The 21,331-nt window shown below is 34.8% G+C and overlaps 1 protein-coding gene across 1 annotated transcript in view; it reads right to left on the bottom strand.

Annotated features, from left to right (window-relative positions):
• The window catches only part of ATG4C (autophagy related 4C cysteine peptidase), an 87,437-nt gene that overhangs the window by 27,948 nt on the left and 38,158 nt on the right, over positions 1-21,331 (bottom strand). The window contains exons 4-6 of the mRNA XM_060089898.1: positions 6,350-6,583; positions 4,138-4,468; positions 2,222-2,292 (exon numbers count right to left, since the gene is read on the bottom strand). Of these exons, the coding sequence (XP_059945881.1) occupies positions 2,222-2,292; positions 4,138-4,468; positions 6,350-6,583 (636 nt within the window). The remainder of the gene's footprint in view (positions 1-2,221; positions 2,293-4,137; positions 4,469-6,349; positions 6,584-21,331) is intronic.

Raw genomic sequence — 21,331 nt, 5'->3', positions numbered from 1 at the left:
AAGGCCGAACAAAATGCACGTGTATTTGGTAACGATTATATCCACACTATAAACACTAGTCAGTTACCAGGGTAATCTCAAGCATTTTGTAAATACCCTTATATTAAACATAATTGAAGCATATTTAACTTTCCCCAAACATTAACATATTTTATCCTCTTAACAGCATTTCGGTAAAAAATAAACAACATGAGGTGGTTTATTTTGAAGGCACTTTTATTTTATTAGGAAATTAAGGTCTCTATTTTATCCCCAATAGAGTTTCAAAATTACTATAGATACTGGTCATTAAACAGAATACCCATAACAATAAAACAAAGCAACATTCTGGACAATAGCTGCATCATGATCAGATGATTTACTGAAGGACTGACTAGTGAGAAACAAATCAAACAGAGAATTTTCCTTCCTTGAAACACATCCCCAATGAGATGAGACATGGCAGACATGCACCCCAAGTATATACCTATGTTAAATTTTCCCACCTATCTTTTTTAAGTAGTCATTTTAAATACTGAAATTTTTCTTAAGAACTTATTTTAATATTGCAACTAATAATTCATAGTATATATTCAATCAGGAAATATTTAATCAGTGCCTATACAGGGTGCAATGTAGGAACAAAAATGTGTAAAACATGGTCTCTACTTTCATCATTTACAGTATAATTGGGATAAGCTAAATACTTATGAAAAATCTAATTATAAATGGTATTGGGAAAACTGGACAGCCGCATGCAAAAGAATAAAATTGGACCACTATCTTATACCATACACAATAATTAAATCAAAATCGATCAACAAAGATTTGAACACAAGACCTGAAACCACAAACTCCTAGAAGAAAAGAGGCGGAAAGCTCCTTGACATTGGTCTTGGTGATAATTTTTTTAATTTGACACCACAAGGCAACAAAAGCAAAAATAAACAAATGAGAATACATCAAACTAAAAAGCTTCTGTACAGCAAAGAAAACCATCAACAAAATGGAAAGGTAACTTACCAAATAGAAGAAAATATTTGCAATCATATATCTGATAAGGGGTTAATATGCAAAATATACAAATAACTCACATAATTCAACATCAAAAAAACAAATAATCCAATTAAAAAAATGGGCAGAAGATCTGAAGAGATATTTTTCCAAAGAAGCCATACAAATGGCCAACAGGTACATGAAAAGGTGCTCAACATCACTAATCATCAGAGAAATGGAAATCAAACCACAAGATATCATCTCACACGTGTTAGAATGGTTATTATCAAAAAGACAAGAAACAACAAATGCTGTTGAAGATATGGAGCAAAGGGAACCCTTGTGCACTGTTGTTGAGAATGTAAGTTGGTGCAGCCACTAAGGAAAACAGTACAGTGGCTCCTCAAAAAATTAAAAATAGAACTACAATGTGATCCAGCAATTCAACTTCTGGGTATTTATCTGAAGAAAACAAAACCACTATCTCAAAAAGATAAATGCACCTCTTTAATCACTGCAGCATTATTTACAATAGCCAAAATATTGAAACAACCTAAGTGCCCATCAATGGATAATGGATAAAGAAAATGTGGTACATATATACAGTGGAATATTATTTAGCCATAAAAAAGAATGAAATCTTGCCATTTGTGACAACATGGATAGACCCTGAGGGCATTATGCTAAGTGAAATAAGTCAGACAGAGAAAGACACATACTGTATGATCTCACTTATATGTGGACTCTAAAAAGCAGAACAAAATGAATAAACAAAACACCAAGCTCACAGATACACAGAACAGACTGATGGCTGGCAGAAGTGGGATGGGGGGACACAATGGGTGAAGGGCACTAAAAGGTACAACTGCCAGCTATAAGATAAATAAGTCATAAGGAGATAATGTACAGCATGGGGATGGGCACTATAGTTTTGTGTCCTGTATAATACTGGATATATAGTTCTGGAATATAGAACTGAAATACTGGAATATAGTTCTGTATCTATATAATACTATATTGTATATTTGAAAGTTCTCATCACAAGAAAAAAAATTTTCTAACTATGTATGGTGACGGATGCTAACTAGACTAATTATGGTGATCATTCACAATATATACAAATACTGAATCATTATGTTATACATCTAAAACTAACATAATGTTATATATCAATTATACCTAAATTTTTAAAAAGGTCTGACCAAATAAATGGATAAAAAGTAGAATTATATAATACATTCCTCACCTGTACAATCTTGTGCAACGTAAATAGTTATTCCTTGTAAATCTGGGTGTCTTGCTTCTTCAACTGCTTTTCTAAGAAAATAACAAGCATTATCCTTTAAAATCCTAACTAACATTTCCAGTTAATAACAAAAGATTTAATTTAAGGGAAAAGAAAGCCATCATTTTCTTGACTTTCCTATTTACCCTATAGTGTCTGCTTTCAAAACTATCATCTGAATGGTATCAAAAATCAATTTTTTCAAAGTAGAATATTACACTAAATTACTCCAAAAACATTAAAACATAAGTTTAAAAAACATATTTTAAAATTCTTGGGTACAAAGGTGTGAACCCCATGCTGCCCCCCAAAAAAGAATTTCTCTCAAACTCACCTGGCTATATTAAATGTTTTCTAACCAGTGGTATTACAATATGCTTCAAGGTTTGCTTCATATTAACTTACATTACTGACTATCAAAGTATGATTGTCCTCTGGTACATTTATGAAAGATTTTTTTTTTCTTTAAACAATAGCATGACTTTTTTCCTTCATTCAAAAACCTATATGACCTGAACAAATGAATTTCCTACTTTCAAGTCTTAGAATTCTATAAGTAAAACTGAAAATTGAAAAATATTTCCAAGTGAGTATAATATTCTCAATGGTGCACATGAAGTGAAAAAAAAATCACAACAATATATGTAAAAGGAAATTACACAAATTGTGGAAAAATACTTTTATTTAACTGTATCTTTATAATTTTTTAACTTAACATGCCTTATTATGTATGTTTGTATGTGTTAATATAAAAGAGGGATGGGAAAACTATGGCCCATAGTTCAAGCATGACCTGTGGCCTGTTTTTGTACAGCCTGCAAGCTAAGAATGGTTTTTACAGTTTTCAACAACTGTAAAACAAAAAAAGAAAAAAAAGAGCTAAATGAGCAATAGAGCCCTTATATAGCCTGCAAAGCCTAAACTATTTACCATTAGGCCTTTTATAGAAAAAGTGTTCTGATCCCTGGGATACAGAACATAATATCTTGAAGAGTAGAAACCATGCTTTTATGACTATGTTTTTATACATATCATACCAAGCTGGACTTGACATTATTAACAATCCATTTAATAATATTAGGCAACTACTTTTTCAACTATAAGCATCTGACCTATAAAATATAAAAGCCTCTTAATAAGCAAAAACACCCTTTGTACTAATTTGGATTTTGTATATTATTCTAAATAGACTAAATTTACTATAACATGCTGTACTTGGATGACAATATTCATGATTCAGTTAATAATAATAGTGGGACACAATAAATATGACAATTTTTTAAAAAACTTAAGTAGCATCCAAATAATTGGCATATAAAAAGCTGAGGTATAGTGAAATCTGACTTCCGACTTTTTTCTTACTCTGAATGTCACAGACACTTTATTTTACTATGATATAATTATAACATTAATACTCCCATACATTTACAATTCACCAGAATTTGATGTGTGCAAAGAAATGCTGAAAACATCAATTTTAGCTCTTGACATTTCATTACACTATCAGTACATTACAGCCTCCAGGTTACACTACTAAAAAAAAAAAAACTATAATGTTATGCATGTTCCCAGGTTGAAAGAGTTGTTAGTTTTTAGAACATTTCAATAAGGTAGTCTAATGAAAACCTGGTTAGAAAGAGACCTTGGATATCTATACCTATGAGCAAAAGAAGAAAAATTTGTCAGTAGGTAAACTAAATGTAACTAGAGTCACAATATGTCTTGTTTTTTCCCTAACAGTAAATGAAAGCTACTTTATGAATATTCTCATACAGTTAGACTTTAAAAGTTCCAATAATATATATGTACTGCAAAAATCACTATCTCTGAGCCTGAAGACCTCTGTCACAAGATGAAAGATTTTAAAACAATTTTACCTTAAAATGTGAGCAACCACAGCTGGTCCATACCAATCTCCAGCTTTTTTCCCAGACTTCTTTCCATATTCTATTAGTTGATGTAAACCAAAGAGAGCCAAGGGGGAATCACCAAACCAAGAGATGATTTTCCTGTGATAAATTTCATTTTGCATTTCACGATCATCAGAATATCTCCTGATTGTTTCCTTCAGAGAAATTGTTGGGGTTTTGAGTTCTCTTTCTGCTGAAAGCGATGCTTCGAATGATGCAGTAAATTTTTTTACAGTGTTGGAAGTCCATGATTCAGAGTCTGAATTATCAATGTTCAAAGCATCAGGCCAGGTCCAAGCTATAGCAGTTCCAAAGCAAGGTGTTCAGATCTTTTAAATAGTTAGACTTTAACAATTCTACTAAAATAAGCATGTAGCATTTAAAGTCATATGGGTTACTAAACTAAAATAGCAAAGTCAGAAATAGGCAAATTTATAGTGACAGAAAGTAGATTAATTGTTGCTATTGGGAATGACTGCTAATGGGTATGAGGTTTCTTTGGGGGAAGATGAAAATGTCCTAAAATTAGATTATGGGGATAATTGTAGAACTCTGTAAATATACTAAAAACCACTGAATTGTTGTTCACTTTAAATGAGTGAAATCATGGTATGTTGATTATATCTAAATAAAGCTGTGTAAAAAAACAAATAAACGTACAAGCAGAGGAAACATGCCAATATACCAATGATCTTTACTTTTGAGTTGAAATATTATTCTCCAGACTTTTCTGTAGTTTCTAAAATTTTTTAAATGGGGATATATTACATATAATCAGGAAAAAATTACCGAAATGAAAGAGAAAAAATAGTAAACTTAGGTACAAATGGACAATTCTGGAATATGTTTTTCTTTCTTTTGTTTTTTTTGACAGTGCTAAGGTGGAATAAAGACTTCTGTATTCCATTACCAGTACTGCTCACCAGACATCCAGTCTTGACTACCCAAAGGCACAATAAACATATTCAACTAACAATCATAGTATTTATGAGAGTTTAACTTCAGAAAGTGGATTTTGTTTTGCTTAGACGTTAAAATAGAAGTTTGACCTGGAAGTTTAATATTTCTTTACAAGGTGTTTTTTTCTCTCAGTCCTTTCAAAATAACTTTATTATTTAGGGAGTAATATCAATTCGCTAGTAAATGAAGTTAATAAAAGAAGTCATTAGAGATCAAAGATCCCCCCCGAAATCAATTATATCACTACCTCGCTGTTTTCAATAACACAACAGTCCCCAAACATTCATATAATTTCAAGCTAACAAAATGAGTCACAGATTCAGGGACCTAGTCAGGAGTGTGAAAAGTATTCCAATTCTTGTCCATGATTTCATGAGACTATAAATAAATCATCCCACAAAAAGCTGAAAAATTCCTTTTCCTTGCAATATCCACACTGCTCTTGAATAAACGTTCTCTCCAAATGATCTCATCAATAATCCCTACAGAAAGGTTATTAAATATTTGCCATGCATTGCAGAAAATTGACTGACACTTAAAAAAATATAATGACACTTAGTAATAACCAGATATGATAGCCTAAAATGGTCAACTAAAATCCTCCTACAAATGTACACATTATATAAAAATGAACTAATAGAAATGGTAAGAAAGGTGGCACATTGGAAAAAATAGATATAAGTAAGTTAGTATCAATGACATTTCTGAGAGTCTAAAAGTCTAAGCATGATGACCTTATTAAGAAAATGCCCTAATCAATTTAACTGATTATAATCACATTTATAAAGATAAAAATAATTTCAAAGCATAAAACTGTAAAATTTCTTAAGATTTAAATAATGTAAAAACATTAACTGCTCAATAATTTTCCGCTCAAAGTCACTGCTGTTGACCTGCCCAGAATTTACTGAACTGGAGATAATCCAGAGTTCAATCAAAAAGAATTAACTGATAACAGCAACAAAAATTCCACAGACTACTAAAATTTGAACTTAATTCATAGTGGGAGTCATGAATAATACTTATGTTTAATCTGTATTTTGAAAGGTGAATGGCCCAGTCCAACAAAGATGTTACATGCTAGATTAGTTACAACTTTAGAAGACATAGGGGACTCAGGAAATTAACATCAGGGAATTTTATTCAGTTTGCAAGCTAGAGTTCAAATTTAAAAAAGAGTAACAATAACAAAACCCCCAAAACCAGAGATCTGATTTACCTCTACCAAGGAAGTGTAGTACGAGTCCTTGAGCCAACAGCATCTGGCCAGTTCTTAGTGTACAGCCCCAACCACAGTCCGTTGTCAAAGCTGAGCCTTCTATTGGAGGAAACTCTTCCCTGTAGGTAAGCCATATTCTTGAAATGAAGTCTTTACGAAATTCTTCTACACTTCCCGCAATCACATGATCTTCTATTGTACATCCTGAGCTTACAGGTAACAGTTCATTTTCATCTACAAAATAAAAATATAAACTATACTCTAAATAAATGCAAAGAAATGTCAATAATGGTACTATATTCCCATTACTCTCCATATGGAGCACAGCACAATCTTTTTAATTCTTTTTTTTCAATTTAAATGAAGATAAGTCTCATATTCTGCCTATTCAGGCTATTATGAAAATCAAATGAGAATGAATGCTGAAATGTTCCATACACTCTGGTGCTAACTAATATAAGGCATTATCAGTACTACTGTTGTTAATAATAATATCCTATATTCCGAATATAATCAACTCTCTTATGAGGACATAATATAAAAATATATTTTCTTATTGCCTCATTTGGCTCAGGATATAGATATTAGTGCTCTCTAAAATGAGATTTGCAAATAAAATATCATGTTTGTCAATATATAAAAATGTATGTAATCACATAACTAGTTCTTAAAATCAAATAAAATTGCACGTTGTATTTACTGTCATGAATACTTATACTCAAATTATAAAATCAAAACTAACAAGCTAAACAGTAAGAATATAAAATTCTTAAATATATTGTTTTTATTGACCAATATATTGACCATTGTTTCGGGGTGCATGAGGAGAGAGGACTCCTTCCCTGTGTGCCCACAGAAGGCAGAGTACCACCTAAGCGAGCTCCATAGACGGGAGCAAGCTGCGGCTATCAGCTTGGACCCCAGAGATGGGCTCAGAATGCTAATGCTGCCGCCGCTGCCGCCAAAAATCCTGTGTGCAAGCACGAGTCACTACCCACACACACACCACCCCCGGGAACCTGTGCAGCCGGCCACTGCCAGGGTCCCAAGATCCAAGGACAACTTCCCCGGGAGAACACACAGTGTGCCTCAATGTCATGTCAGCCTGTGCCGCCACAGGCTCGCCCCGCATTCCAATTATGACTATTGTACCCTCTTTCTCCCTGGCCTGAGCGAGCAAGAAACCCCTAATCAGTTGCTGCTTTAACCCCCTCCTGTCTGGGCAGGGAACAGATGCCTGAGGGTGACCTACACGCAGAGGCGGGGCCAAAACCACAGCTGAACCCCAGGAGCTGTGCGAACAAAGAAGAGAAAGGGAAATTTCTCTGTGCAGCCTCAGGAGCAGCAGATTAAATCCCCACAATCAAGCTGATGAACCCTGCATCTGTGAAATACCTGAATAGATAACGAATGTTCCCAAAATTGAGGCAGTGGACTTTGGGAGCAACTGTAGACTTGGGGTTTGCTTTCTGCATCTGATTTGTTTCTGGTTTTTACGTTTCTCTCAGTTTAGTTTTTAGTGCTTGTTATCATTGGTGAATTTGTTTAATGATTTAGTTGCTCTCTTCTTTTTTTAATTAATTTATTTATTTTTCCCCCCTTGTTTCTCTTTTTGTGAGTGTGTATGCATATGTTTCTTTGTGTGGTTTTGTCTGTTTAGGTTTGCTTTTACCATTTGTCCTAGGGTTCTGACTGTTCTTTTATTATTATTATTTCTTTTTATGAGTGTGTGTGTGTATGTTACTTCGTGTGATTTTGCCTAGTTTTGCTTTTACCATTTGGTTTGGGATTCTATCTGGTTTCTTTCCCTCCCCCCCTCCTTTTTTTCTTCCTTTTCTTCCGAGCCATGGGGCTGGCAGGGTCTTGGTGCTCTGGCTGGATATCAGGCCTGAGCCTCCAAGGTGGGAGAGCCAAGTCCAGGACATTGGACCTCCAGAGACCTCCCAGCCCCACATAATATCAATTGGTGAGAGCTCTCCCAGAGATCTCCATCCCAACGCTAAGACCCAGATCCACCGAATGGCCAGCAAGCTCCAGTGCTGAACTCCCCATGCCAAACAACTAGTAAGACAAAAAACAACCACAAGCATTGGCATAAGGGCAGCCTAAACTCATACTAAGTTCACAGACATGCCAAAACACAACACCAGACACAGCCCTGCCCTCCAGAAGATCCAGGCCCCCCTACCAGAACACAGGCACCAGTCCCCTCCACCAAGAAGCCTACATAACACACTGAACCAACCTCACCCATTGCGGGCAGACACCAAAAACAACAGGAACAAAGAACCCAAAGCCTGTGAAGAGGAGACCCCAAACACAGTAAGTTAACAAAATGAGAAGACAGAAATATGCAGCAGATGAAGCAGCAAGGTAAAAACCCACCAGAGCAAACAAATGAAGAGGAAACAGGCAGCCTACCTGAAAAAGAATTCAGAATAATGACAGTAAAGATGAGCCAAAATCTTGGAAATAGAATAGAGAAAATATACGAAACGTTTAACAAGGACCTAGAAGAACTAAAGAGCAAACAAACTGTGATGAACAACACAGTAAATGAAATTAAAAATTCTCTAGAAGGAATCAATAGCAGAATAACTGAGGCAGAAGAACAGATAAGTGACCTGGAAGATAAAATAATGGAAATAACTGCCACAGAACAGAATAAAGAAAAACAAATGAAAAGAATTGAGGACAGTCTCAGAGACCCCTGGGACAACATTAAATGCACCAACATTTGAATTATAGGGCTCCCAGAAGAAGAAGAGAAAAAGAAAGAGTCTGAGAAAATATTTAAAGAGACTATAGTTGAAAACTTCCCTAACATGGGAACGGAAATAGCCACCCAAGTCCAGGAAGCACAGAGAGTCCCATACAGGATAAATACAAGGAAAAACACAGCAAGATATATATTAATCAAACTATCAAAAACTAATACAAAGAAAAACTATTAAAAGCAGCAAGGGAAAAGCAACAAATAACATACAAGGGAATCCACATAAGGTTAACAGCTGATCTTTCACCAGAAACTCTGCAAGCAGAAGGGAGTGGCAGGACATATTTAAAGTGATGAAAGGGAAAAACCTACAACCAAGATTACTCTACCCCGCAAGGATTTCATTCAGATCCGATGGAGAAATTACAACCTTTACAGACAAGCAAAAGCTAAGAGAATTCAGCACCACCAAACCAGCTTGACAACAAACGGTAAATGAACCTCTCTAGGCAGGAAACACAAGAGAAGGAAAAGACTTACAAAACCAAACTGAAAACAATTAAGAAAATGGTAAACAGAAACATACATATTGATAAATGTAAATGTAAATGTACGTTAAATGTAAATGGACTAAATGCTCCAACCAAAAGACACAGACTGACTGAATAGATACAAAAACAAGACCAATACATATGCTGTCTACAAGAGACCCACTTCAGACCTAGGGACACATGCAGACTGAAAGTAAGGAGATATAAAAAGATATTCCATGCAAATGGAAATCAAAAGAAAGCTGGAGTAGCAATTCTCATATCAGACAAAATAGACTTTAAATAAAGACTATTACAAGAGACAAAGAAGGGCACTACATAATGATCAAGGGATCAGTCGAAGAAGATAAAACAATTGTAAATATTTATGCACCCAACAGAGGAGCACCTCAGTACATAAGGCAACTGCTAAGAGCCATAAAAGAGGAAATTGACAGTAACACAATCATAGTAGGGGACTTTAACACCCCAATTTCACCAATGGACAGATCATCCAAAATGAAAATAAATACGGGAACACAAGCTTTAAGTGATACATTAATAAACAAGATGGACTTAATTGATATTTATAGGACATTCCATCCAAAAACAACAGAATACACTTTCTTCTCAAGTGTTCATGGAACATTATCCAGGATAGATCATATCTTGGGTCACAAATCAAGCCTTGGTAAATTTAAGAAAATTGAAATCATATCAAATATCTTTTCCGACCACAATGCTAAGAGACTAGATATCAATTACAGGAAAAAAATCTGTAAAATATACAAACAAATGGAGGCTAAACAATACACTACTTAATAACCAAGAGATCACTGAAGAGATCAAAGAGAAAATCAAAAAATACCTAGAAACAAATGACAATGAAAACAGGATGACCCAAAACCTATGGGATACAGCAAAAGCAGTTCTAAGAGCGAAGTTTACAGTAATACAATCCTACCTTAAGAAACAAGAAACATCTCAAATAAACAACATAACCTTACACCTAAAGCAATTAGAGAAAGAAAAAAAAAACCCCGAAAGTTAGCAGAAGGAAAGGAATCATAAAGATCAGATCACAAAAAAGTGAAAAGAAATGAAGGAAAAAATAGCAAAGATCAATAAAACTAAAAGCTGCTTCTTTGAGAACATAAACAAAATTGATAAACCATTAGCCAGACTCATCAAGAAAAAAAGGGAGAAGACTCAAATCAATCCAATTAGAAATGAAAAAGGAGAAGTAACAATTGACACTGCAGAAACACAAAGGATCAGCAGAGATTACTACAAGGAACTACATGCCAATAAAATGGATAACCTGGAAGAAATGGACAAATTCTTAGAAAAGCACAACCTTCCCAGACAGAACCAGGAAGAAATAGAAAATATAAACAGACCAATCAGGAGCACTGAAATTGAAACTGTGATTAAAAATGTTCCAACAAACAGAAGCCCAGGACCAGATGGCTTCACAGGTGAAATCTATCAAGCACTTAGAGAAGAGCTAACACCGATCCCTCTCAAACTCTTCTAAAATATAGCAGAGGGAGGAACACTCCCAAACTCATTCTACGATGCCACCATCACCCTGATACCAAAACCAGACAAAGGTGTCACAAAAAAAGAAAACTACAGGCCAATATCACTGATGAATATAGATGCAAAAATCTTCAACAAAGTTCTAGCAAACAGAATCCAACAGCACATTAAAAGGATCATACACCATGATCAAGTGGGGTTTATCCCAGGAATGCAAAGATTCTTCAATATACACAAATCAATCAATGTGATACACCATATTAACAAATTGAAGGAGAAAAACCATATGATCATCTCAATAGATACAGAAAAAGCTTTTGACAAAATTCAACACCCATTTATGATAAAAACTCTCCAGGAAGTGGGCATAGAGGGAACCTACTTCAACATAATAAAGGCCATATGTGAACAGCCCACAGCCAACATCGTTCTCAATGGTGAAAAACTGAAAGCATTTCCTCTTAGATCAGGAAGAAGACAAGGTTGCCCATTCTCACTGCTATTATTCAACATAGTTTTGGAAGTCTTAGCCACTGCAATCAGAGAAGAAAGAAATAAATGGAATCCAAATCAGGAAAGAAGAAGTAAAACTGTCACTGTTGGCAGATGACATGATACTATACAGAGAACCCTAAAGAAGCTAGCAGAATACTACAGCTAATCAATGAATTTGGTAAAATTGCAGGATACAAAATTAATGCACAGAAATCTCTTGCATTCCTATACAGTAATGATGAAAAATCTGAAACAGAAATTAAGGAAACACTCCCAGTTACCACTGCAGCAAAAAGAATAAAATACCTAGAAATAAACCTAAGAAGACAAAAGACCTGTATGCAGAAAACTATAAGACACTGATGAAAGAAATTAAAGATGATACAAAGAGATGGAGAGATATACCTTGTTCTTGGATTGGAAGAGTCAACATTGTGAAAAAGGCTATACTACCCAAAGCAATCTACAGATTCAGTGCAATCCCTATCAAACTGCCAATGGCATTTTTCACAGAACTAGAACAAAAAATTTTACAATTTGTATGGAAACACAAAGACTCTGAATAGCCAAAGCAATCTTGAGAAAGAAAAACGGAGCTGGAGGAATCAGGCTCCCGGACTTCAGACTATACTACAAAGCTATGGTAATCAAGTTAATACGGTACTGGCACAAAAACAGATATATAGATCAATGGAACAGGATAGAAAGCCCATAGATAGACACACGCACATATGGTCACCTTATCTTTGATAAAGGAGGCAAAAGTATACAATGGAGAAAAGACAGCCTCTTCAATAAGTGGTGCTGGGAAAACTGGACAGCTACATGTAAAAGAATGAAATTAGAACACTCCTTAACACCATACACAAAAATAAACTCAAAACGGATTAAAGACCTAAATGTAAGGCCAGACACTATCAAACTCTTAAAGGAAAACATAGGCAGAACACTCTATGACATAAATCACAGCAAGATCCTTTTTGATCCACCTCCTAGAGAAATGTAAATAAAAACAATAATAAACAAATGGGACCTAATGAAACTTAAAAGCTTTTGAACAGCAAAGGACACCATAAACAAGACGAAAAGACTACCCTCAGAATGGGAGAAAATATTTGCAAACGAAGCTGCTGACAAAGGATTAATCTCCAAAATTTACAAGCAGTTCATGCAGCTCAATATCAAAAAAACAAACAACCCAATCCAAAAATGGACAGTAGACCTAAACAGACATTTCTCCAAAGAAGATATGCAGATTGCCAACAAACACATGATAGGATGCTCAACATCACTAATCATTAGAGAAATGCAAATCAAAACCACTATGTGGTATCACCTCACACAGGTCAGAATGGCCATCATCAAAAAAATCTACAAATAATAAATGCTGGAGAGGGTGTGGAGAAAAGGGAACCCTCCTAAACTGCTGGTGGGGTTGTAAATTGATACAGCCTCTATGGAGAACAGTATGGAGGTTCCTTAAAAAATTTAAAATAGAACTTCCCTATGACCCAGCAATCCCACTACTGGGAATATACCCTGAGAAAACCATAACTCAGAAAGAGTCATGTACCACAGTGTTCATTGCAGCTCTATTTACAATAGCCAGGACATGAAAGCAACCTAAGTGTCCATCACCAGATGAATGGATAAAGGAGATGTGGCACATATATACAATGGAATATTACTCAGCCGTAAAAGGAAACGAAACTGAGTTTTTCGTAGTGAGCTGGATGGACCTAGAGCCTGTCATACAGAGTGAAGTAAGTCAGAAAGAGAAAAACAAATACCATATGCTAACACATATACATGGAATCTAAAAAAAAGGTTATGAAGAACCTGGGGCAGACAGGAATAAAGACACAGACCTAGTAGAGAATGGACTTGAGGATACGGGGAGGGGGAAGGGTAAGCAGGGATGACATGAGAGAGTGGCATGGACTTATATATACTACCAAATGTAAAACAGATATCTAGTGGGAAGCAACCACATAGCACAAGGAGATCAGCTTGGTGCTTTGTGACCACCTAGAGGGGTGGGATAGGGAGGGTGGGAGGCGGACGCAAGAGGGAGGAGATATGGGGATATATGTATATATATAGCTGATTCACTTTGTTAGACAGCAGAAACTAACACAACAGTGTAAAGTAATTATACTCCGATAAAGATGTGAAAAAAAATTTTTTTTAATTAAATTCAGTGCAATCCCTATCAAACTGCCAATGGCATTTTTCACAGAACTAGAACAAAAAATTTTACAATTTGTATGGAAACACAAAGACTCTGAATAGCCAAAGCAATCTTGAGAAAGAAAAAAGAAGCCCCTTCTTTGGGGCTTCCCTGGTGGTGCAGTGGTTGACAGTCTGCCTGCCGATGCAGGGGACACGGGTTCATGCCCTGGTCCGGGAGGATCCTGGATTCCGCAGAGCAGCTGGGTCCGTGGGCCATGTGTGTCTGGAGCCTGTGCTCCGCAGCGGGAGAGGCCACAACAGTGAGAGGCCCAAGTACCACACACACACAAAAAAAAGATGTGGCACATATACTCAGCCATAAGAAGAAACAAAATTGAGTTATTTGTAGTGAAGTGGATGGACCTAAAGTGTGTCATACAGAGTGAAGTAAGTCAGAAAGAAAAAAACAAATACCATATGCTAACACATATGTATGGAATCTAAAGAAATGGTTTGGATGAACCTAGGGGCAGGACAGGAATAAAGATGCAGACTAAGAGAATGAACTTGAGGACATGGCAGGTGAGGAGGGTAAGCTGGGACGAAGTAAGAGAGTGGCATTGACATATATACACTACCAAATATAAAACAGATAGTGGGAAGCAGCTGCATAACACAGGGAGATCAGCTTGGTACTTTGTGACCACCTAGAGGGGTGGGATAGAGAAGGTGGGAGCGAGGCGCAAAAGGGAGGGGATGTGGGGATATATGTATACATATAGCTGATTCACTTTGTTATACAGCAGAAACTAACACAACATTGTAAAGCAATTATACTCCAATAAAGATGTTAAGAAAAAAAAAACGAATACATGGCAAGCCTCTATTATCAATGAATTTCTCTGAAGATTAGCGTTTGAATTTAATTCCAAATAAAAATAAAAATACCTGAAAACTGAATATGGCACTACAAATAAGTCCAAAATTTCTACTTTGGAGACATTTAAATTTGTTTGAAATTGGATATAATAACACATAACTCTCACAGCTCATCCTGAGGCTTGCCAAACACATAGTTCTAATCTCCTATCTTGACAAAGTGATCAATTCCTTATCCTTTTAAGATCTAGTCTCCTCTTAATATTTACTCTAAATATTATTGTGAAACTGTTCATACTAAATGAACTTTGTTGTCTTGTTGACTTTCCACTATAATACTACTCATGCTATTCCACTTTTTGACTGACTTTCCTTTTCACAGTATTAACTAATTATATCTAGAATGCTTTTTATCTACATCTGCTCCCCCTCCAGATTTCAAGTATTCTAGAGGAGAAGAAATATGTTTATCTTCTAGACCTCTGAATGTTCAGCGCCTAACACAGAGTTCAGTCCATAGTAGATACACAATAAATATTTGTTTTGCTTTGCTTTTGTTTTCTATGATGGAAAAAACTTCTGAGCAGAGGTTTATGAAGAGTGAGAATGCCTGAAAGAACCACTACAAAGAATGAGAAAGAAAGCTGATAAAGGAAATAGAAGAGACCTGCTAGCAATATTGAGGGCTCAGTGAAGGGTGCTTATCGCAATCAAAAATCACAATTATACCGCAACTAGAGAAAGCCTGCACACAGCAACAAAGACCCAATGCAGCCAAAAATAAATAAATAATTTTTTTAAAAAATCACAATTAAACAAGCTAATATGAGAAATAATCAGAAGTACAACAAACTGCAGAAATAAACTCTGAAAGAGTACAACTATTGTAATTATCAGGTATGGGATAAAATAAGTATGCATATGTTTAAAAAGTAGAAGGGTACTGAAAGGTGGAAAAATAACAGAAAACAATTAAAATTGACCAGGCACATGTAAAGGAAAACCAAATAAAACTACTAGAAATGAAAAATATAATAAATAAAAATAGAAATTTGGTATAGGTTAAATAGAAAATTATACAAAGCTCAGAAGACAATCAAGGAACCAGAAAAACTAAAGAAATTACTCAGAACACAGCACAGAGAGAAAAAATAACAGAAAATATAAAAAACAAGAATTTCAGAGACATGAAAAAAAATCTAACAGAAAGACTTACCAGAGATGCAAAAGGAGAGAACAAGAAGAATGGAGAAAAACTATAATTAAAAGTGGCTGAAATTTCCTCAGATTTTAAGAAATATATGATTCTGAGTAGAATGAAGTGAAATCCACATGAAAGACAAAGAGCTGATCTTAAAAGCAACCAGAGAGAAAAAACATAGAAATGATAGCTTCAAAACACTAGAGAGACTATCTTGTCCTAAAGTGAGTGAAGATTTACTAAACAGAACACAAAAAGTACTAACCATTTAAGAAGATAAAAAAGTTAACCAGACTATATTAAAATTAAGAACTGTGCTCTTCAAAAGATAAACTGAGTGAAAAAGTAATGGAGTAGGAGACAACATTTCCTATAGACATATCCAAAAAAGGATTCATATCCAGAATATATTAAGAAAACCTAGAGATAATCTAATAGAAGACATATTTAAATGGAAAAATATTTATGAAAATATGCTAAATTTCTTAAGTTAGACAAATGCAAATTAAAATAAAATGTGGCTCTCATAAACATGGAAAAATACCAAGTACTGGTGAGCAGAGAACAAGCAGAATTTGCATACACACCTGGTAGAAATACAAATTGGCACAACTGTTTTATAAAACTATTTGGTAGTATATACTGAGGCTGAACATAGGAATACCCTATGACCCAGCAATTACATTCCCAGGTATACATACTGAATGAAAATCCATACACATGTTCATTCACCAAAGCACATGTACTAGAATATTCAAGCAGGGCTCTTAACAATTGCCAAAAATTGAAAACTATCCAAATGCCCACCAAGAGTAAAATGGATGAAGTGTGGCGTATTCACACAATGCAATACTCAGAATAAAAAAAATCCAGCTCCCAACAAGGTAAATAACACAACGTCTGGCAATCAATCAAGCATGCAAATAGGCAGGAAAACACAAGCCAAAATGAGAATACTCAACCAATCAAAAGTGAACCCAAACTCACACAAATGCTAGAATTAGCAAACAAGTACATTGAAACAATTATTACAATATTACATATGTTCAAAAAGATAAGTAGAAGAAGATTAAGTAAGGAAGATAAGTAAGGAAGATTTTTTTAATGGAACTTTCAGATACATAAACTACAGTGTCCAAGATGAAAAATATACTGACTAGGATTTATGGCAGATTAGACATTGCTGAGGAAAAGATCAAAAGATTAGTGAACTTGAAGACATAGCAATAGGAACTATCCAAATTAAAACACAGAGAGGAAAAAGAATTTTTTAAAAAATAAAAGCACATCCGTGAGATGTGGCACAATTTCATTCATGCTAATATATGTTCAATTGGAGACCCAGAAGGAGAGGGAAGAGAGGGGAAGACAGAAAAAATATCTGAAGACAAAATGGCTGAAAAAATTCCAAATTGGTGAAAACTATGAACAGGTTCAAGAAATTCAACAAAACCCAAGCACAAGAAATATGAAGAAAACTATACTTCACATCATAATCAAATTGTTCCAAACTAGTGATAAAAAAAAATCTTAAAAGTAGTCAAGAAAAAAAAGCCACATTATGTACACAGAAAGATAAGGATGACCTCAGATTTCTCCCTGGAAACAAAATAAACAAGAAGATAGCAGGGCAACATCTTTAAAGCTACTGAAAGAAAAAAAACCATCAACCCAAAATTCTATACCCAGCAAAAATCTCTTTCAAAAATGAAAGCAAAACCCTTTTTCAGAGACACAAAAGCTGAAGGAGCGTATCACCAGCACACCTTGCACTATAAGAAATGTTAAAATAAGTCTTTCAAGCAGGAAAATAATGGATTTTAGCAGATGGAAATATGGATTCACACAAAGGAATGAAGAACACCAAAAATGATAACTATATGAGCAAATATATTATTTTTCTTATTACTTAAATCTCTTTAAGTAATTGACTTAAGTAATTGACATTGACTGTTTAAACAAAAATAATAACAATGTATTATGGCATGTATAAGATACAAATAAATAAAATGTATGACACCAGTAGCATAAAGACCAGGAGGAGGGAAGTGAAGTACACTACTCTAAGGTTCTTATACTATATGTGAGTTGGTATAATATCATTAGAAGGTAAACTGTGATAAGTTAAATATATACCCTAAAACCTTAAAGTAACCCAGTAAAATAACACAATAAAAAGTTACAGCTAATCAACCAACAGAGATAAAATAGAAATCAAAAAATATTCAATCTGAAAGAAGGTAGAAGCAGAGGAAAAGGGAACAAAGAGCAGATTTAACAAATAGAAACCAAATAGTGAGATAACAGACAAACGTAACTATATCAATAATCATATAAAATGTGAATACAGGCATACCTTGTTTTTGTTCTTCACTTTATTGTGCTTTGCAAATACTGCGTTTTTTACAAATTGAAGGTTTGTGGTAACCCTGTGTTGTCAGATGATGATTAGCATTTTTTAGCCATAAAGTATTTTTTAATTAAGGTACATATATTATTTTTTTAGACATAATGCTATTGTACACTTAATAGACTATAATACAGTATAAACATAACTTTCATATGCACTGGGAAACCAAAAAATTTGTGCAACTTACTTTATTGAAATATTTGCTTTATTGCAGTGGTCTGGAACCAAACCCACAATATCTCCGAGGTATGCCTGTAGTCTAAACAACTTAATTAAAAGGCAGAGATTATCAGATTGTATAAAAAAGCAAGACCCAACAATTTACTGCCTACAGGAAACAAACTTTAAATACAAAGACAAATAGATTAAGTGTAAAAGAACATAAAAAGATATACCATATACCCCTAAGCAAAAGAAAGCTTAATATCAGACAAAGTAGATTTCAGACCAAAAAAATATCACCAGGAATAAAGAAGGGTTTTATAATTATAAAGGGGTCAATTCATTAACTGACCATAACAACTCTAAATGTTAATGTACCCAATAACAAAGCTTCAAAGTTGAAGAAGCAAAAACTGATAGAATTGCAAGGAGAAATAAACAAATCCACAATTATAGTCAGAGATTTCAATATCCCTCTCATAAAAATTGGTAGAACAAGTAGGACAGAGCAAGAACAGAGAAGACTTGAACTCAACCAATTTGACCTAACTGTCCTTATAGAACATTCCAGTAACAGAATCACAAAGTACAGTTACCAAGTTATACCATATTTAGACCATAAAGCAAGTCTCAATAACTTCAAAGAGATTAGTCATAAAAATATTTTCTCTGACCACGATGGAATTAAATTAAAAATCAATAACAGAACAAGATCTGGGAAATTTCCAAATTAAGTAATATACCTATAAATAATTGATTTCATCCTGCACACCCTTTCTTACTAAATGGCAAAAGTCATGTTTCAAAAAATTCCAAATTGTGGGATCTTATTTCCACAACATTTGGGCATAATCTTGGCAACATGTGGAATAACAAAGACCCCTGAAAATAGTAGAGATAGTACAAGAACCAAGAGCTGACAAAGGAAGACCCCTTGATACCTTACTTTCATGTCCTTTATGTCCTATAAAGAGATCCCTAGGCAAAGCTCCACCCTGGGTTGGTTTCAGTGCAGAAAAATCTTTTATTATTTTCTAGCCTCTGTGCTACCCTCTCTACTTCTTAAAAAGCTTTTTTTTTTCCTTTTTTCCACGCACTATTTTGGGGTTTCTTTGTCCATAGGTTAGAATCATTGTCTATAGATGCTCCTCAGCCCCAAAATTAAGAAGGAGAGAGCCTTATCTCTGTTATTCATGTTAAATCATTTGGGTCCCTAAGATAGAACTGGTATACTAGAGATAACCACAGATACAGTTTTTCCTTAACGGTCTCTGGGCCCATCATGTCCTGAACCATCTAAGAGAAAATCTGGTGGAGATTGACCAATGCACAGTAAATCTAAAAAGCTGTGAGTACATAATGACACACAGAGAGAAAAGGTTACCATTAAAATATTTCAAATGCGATAAACAGAATATTATATTTCTGCTGAATCTATAAAAAAGTCATGACAAAACAGGGCAATAACCTTAGGACAAGTGTTATGAAATAGAAATTCACCAAAGTCATACCATAATTATAGGATTAATAAACCTTTACATAATATGGGTTTGTATACCCACAATAGGAGAAATAATAAAGAAAATTAGCCCCCCATAATCAACAGACCTTTATGTCATATATTTCAAAAGTTTTAAAACTTCATTAACAAAAAAAAATCCTTAATATGTTACTTCCACCATGCCATATCCCTTTGTTTTTCTGAACAAATATTCTAATTCCCTTTTATCTTATCTTGATTATTATGACTCCTATTATTTTCAAAATGTATATTTAAATCTCTTTTCAAATGTATATTTGATCTTATTCAGTGTTATTCCTCCTGTTTTCAGAATTATACTTGACTCACTAAGATTTGTATGCTTTTAAGTACAAAGGCCTCCCCCTCTCTGAGGATACCAAAAAATTCCTAGAAAGGTGTAAGAAGGTGGTTTGGGGTTAACTCATTAGAAAAGAGAATCTATAAAGTGGATTATAAGAACAGAAATATGATATTCTTCTGGCTAATGATTCATTCCCTTCATTCTGCATGTAGATATTTTAAATCAGCAAATGTCGTATTTCAAAAACTTCTGAGAATACAGTCTTATTTCTACAAAAATACAAGAATGTACTATTATACACTATTTAAAAAGGCAAAGCCAAAGCAAACTAAATGTCTAACAATAGTAGAATGAAAAATTTGTGGTAATTCATACAACAGAATATTATACAGCAGTAAAAATAAACTAGAACCTACACATAACATGGACAAATATTTTTTTACATCTTTATTGGAGTATAATTGCTTTACAATGGTGTGTTTCTGCTTTATAACAAAGTGAATCAGTTATACATATACATATGTTCCCGTATCTCTTCCCTCTTGCGTCTCCCTCCCTCCCTCCCTCCCTATCCCACCCCTCTAGGTGGTCACAAAGCACCGAGCTGATCTCCCTGTGCTTTCAGCTGCTTCCCACTAGCTACCTATTTTACGTTTGGTAGTGTATATATGTCCATGCCACTCTCTCACTTTGTCACAGCTTACCCTTCCCCCTCCCCATATCCTCAAGTCCGTTCTCTAGTAGGTCTGTGTCTTTATTCCTGAACATGGACAAGTCTTAAAAATACAACCTTAAGGGCTTCCCTGGTGGCGCAGTGGTTGAGAGTCCACCTGCCGATGCAGGGGACACGGGTTCGTGCCCCAGTCCGGGAAGATCCCACATGCCACGGAGCGGCTGCGCCCATGAGCCATGGCCGCTGAGCCTGCGTGTCCGGAGCCTGTGCTCCGCAACGGGAGAGGCCACAACAGTGAGAGGCCCACGTACAGCAAAAAAAATAAAAAATAAAAAAAAAATACAACCTTAAAAGCCATAAGCAAGTCACAGAAGCAAAA

Source organism: Mesoplodon densirostris, chromosome 2, assembly GCF_025265405.1.
Source record: "Mesoplodon densirostris isolate mMesDen1 chromosome 2, mMesDen1 primary haplotype, whole genome shotgun sequence".
Taxonomy (NCBI): Eukaryota; Metazoa; Chordata; class Mammalia; order Artiodactyla; family Ziphiidae; genus Mesoplodon; species Mesoplodon densirostris.
This window is presented reverse-complemented; position numbering and strand designations above follow the sequence as displayed.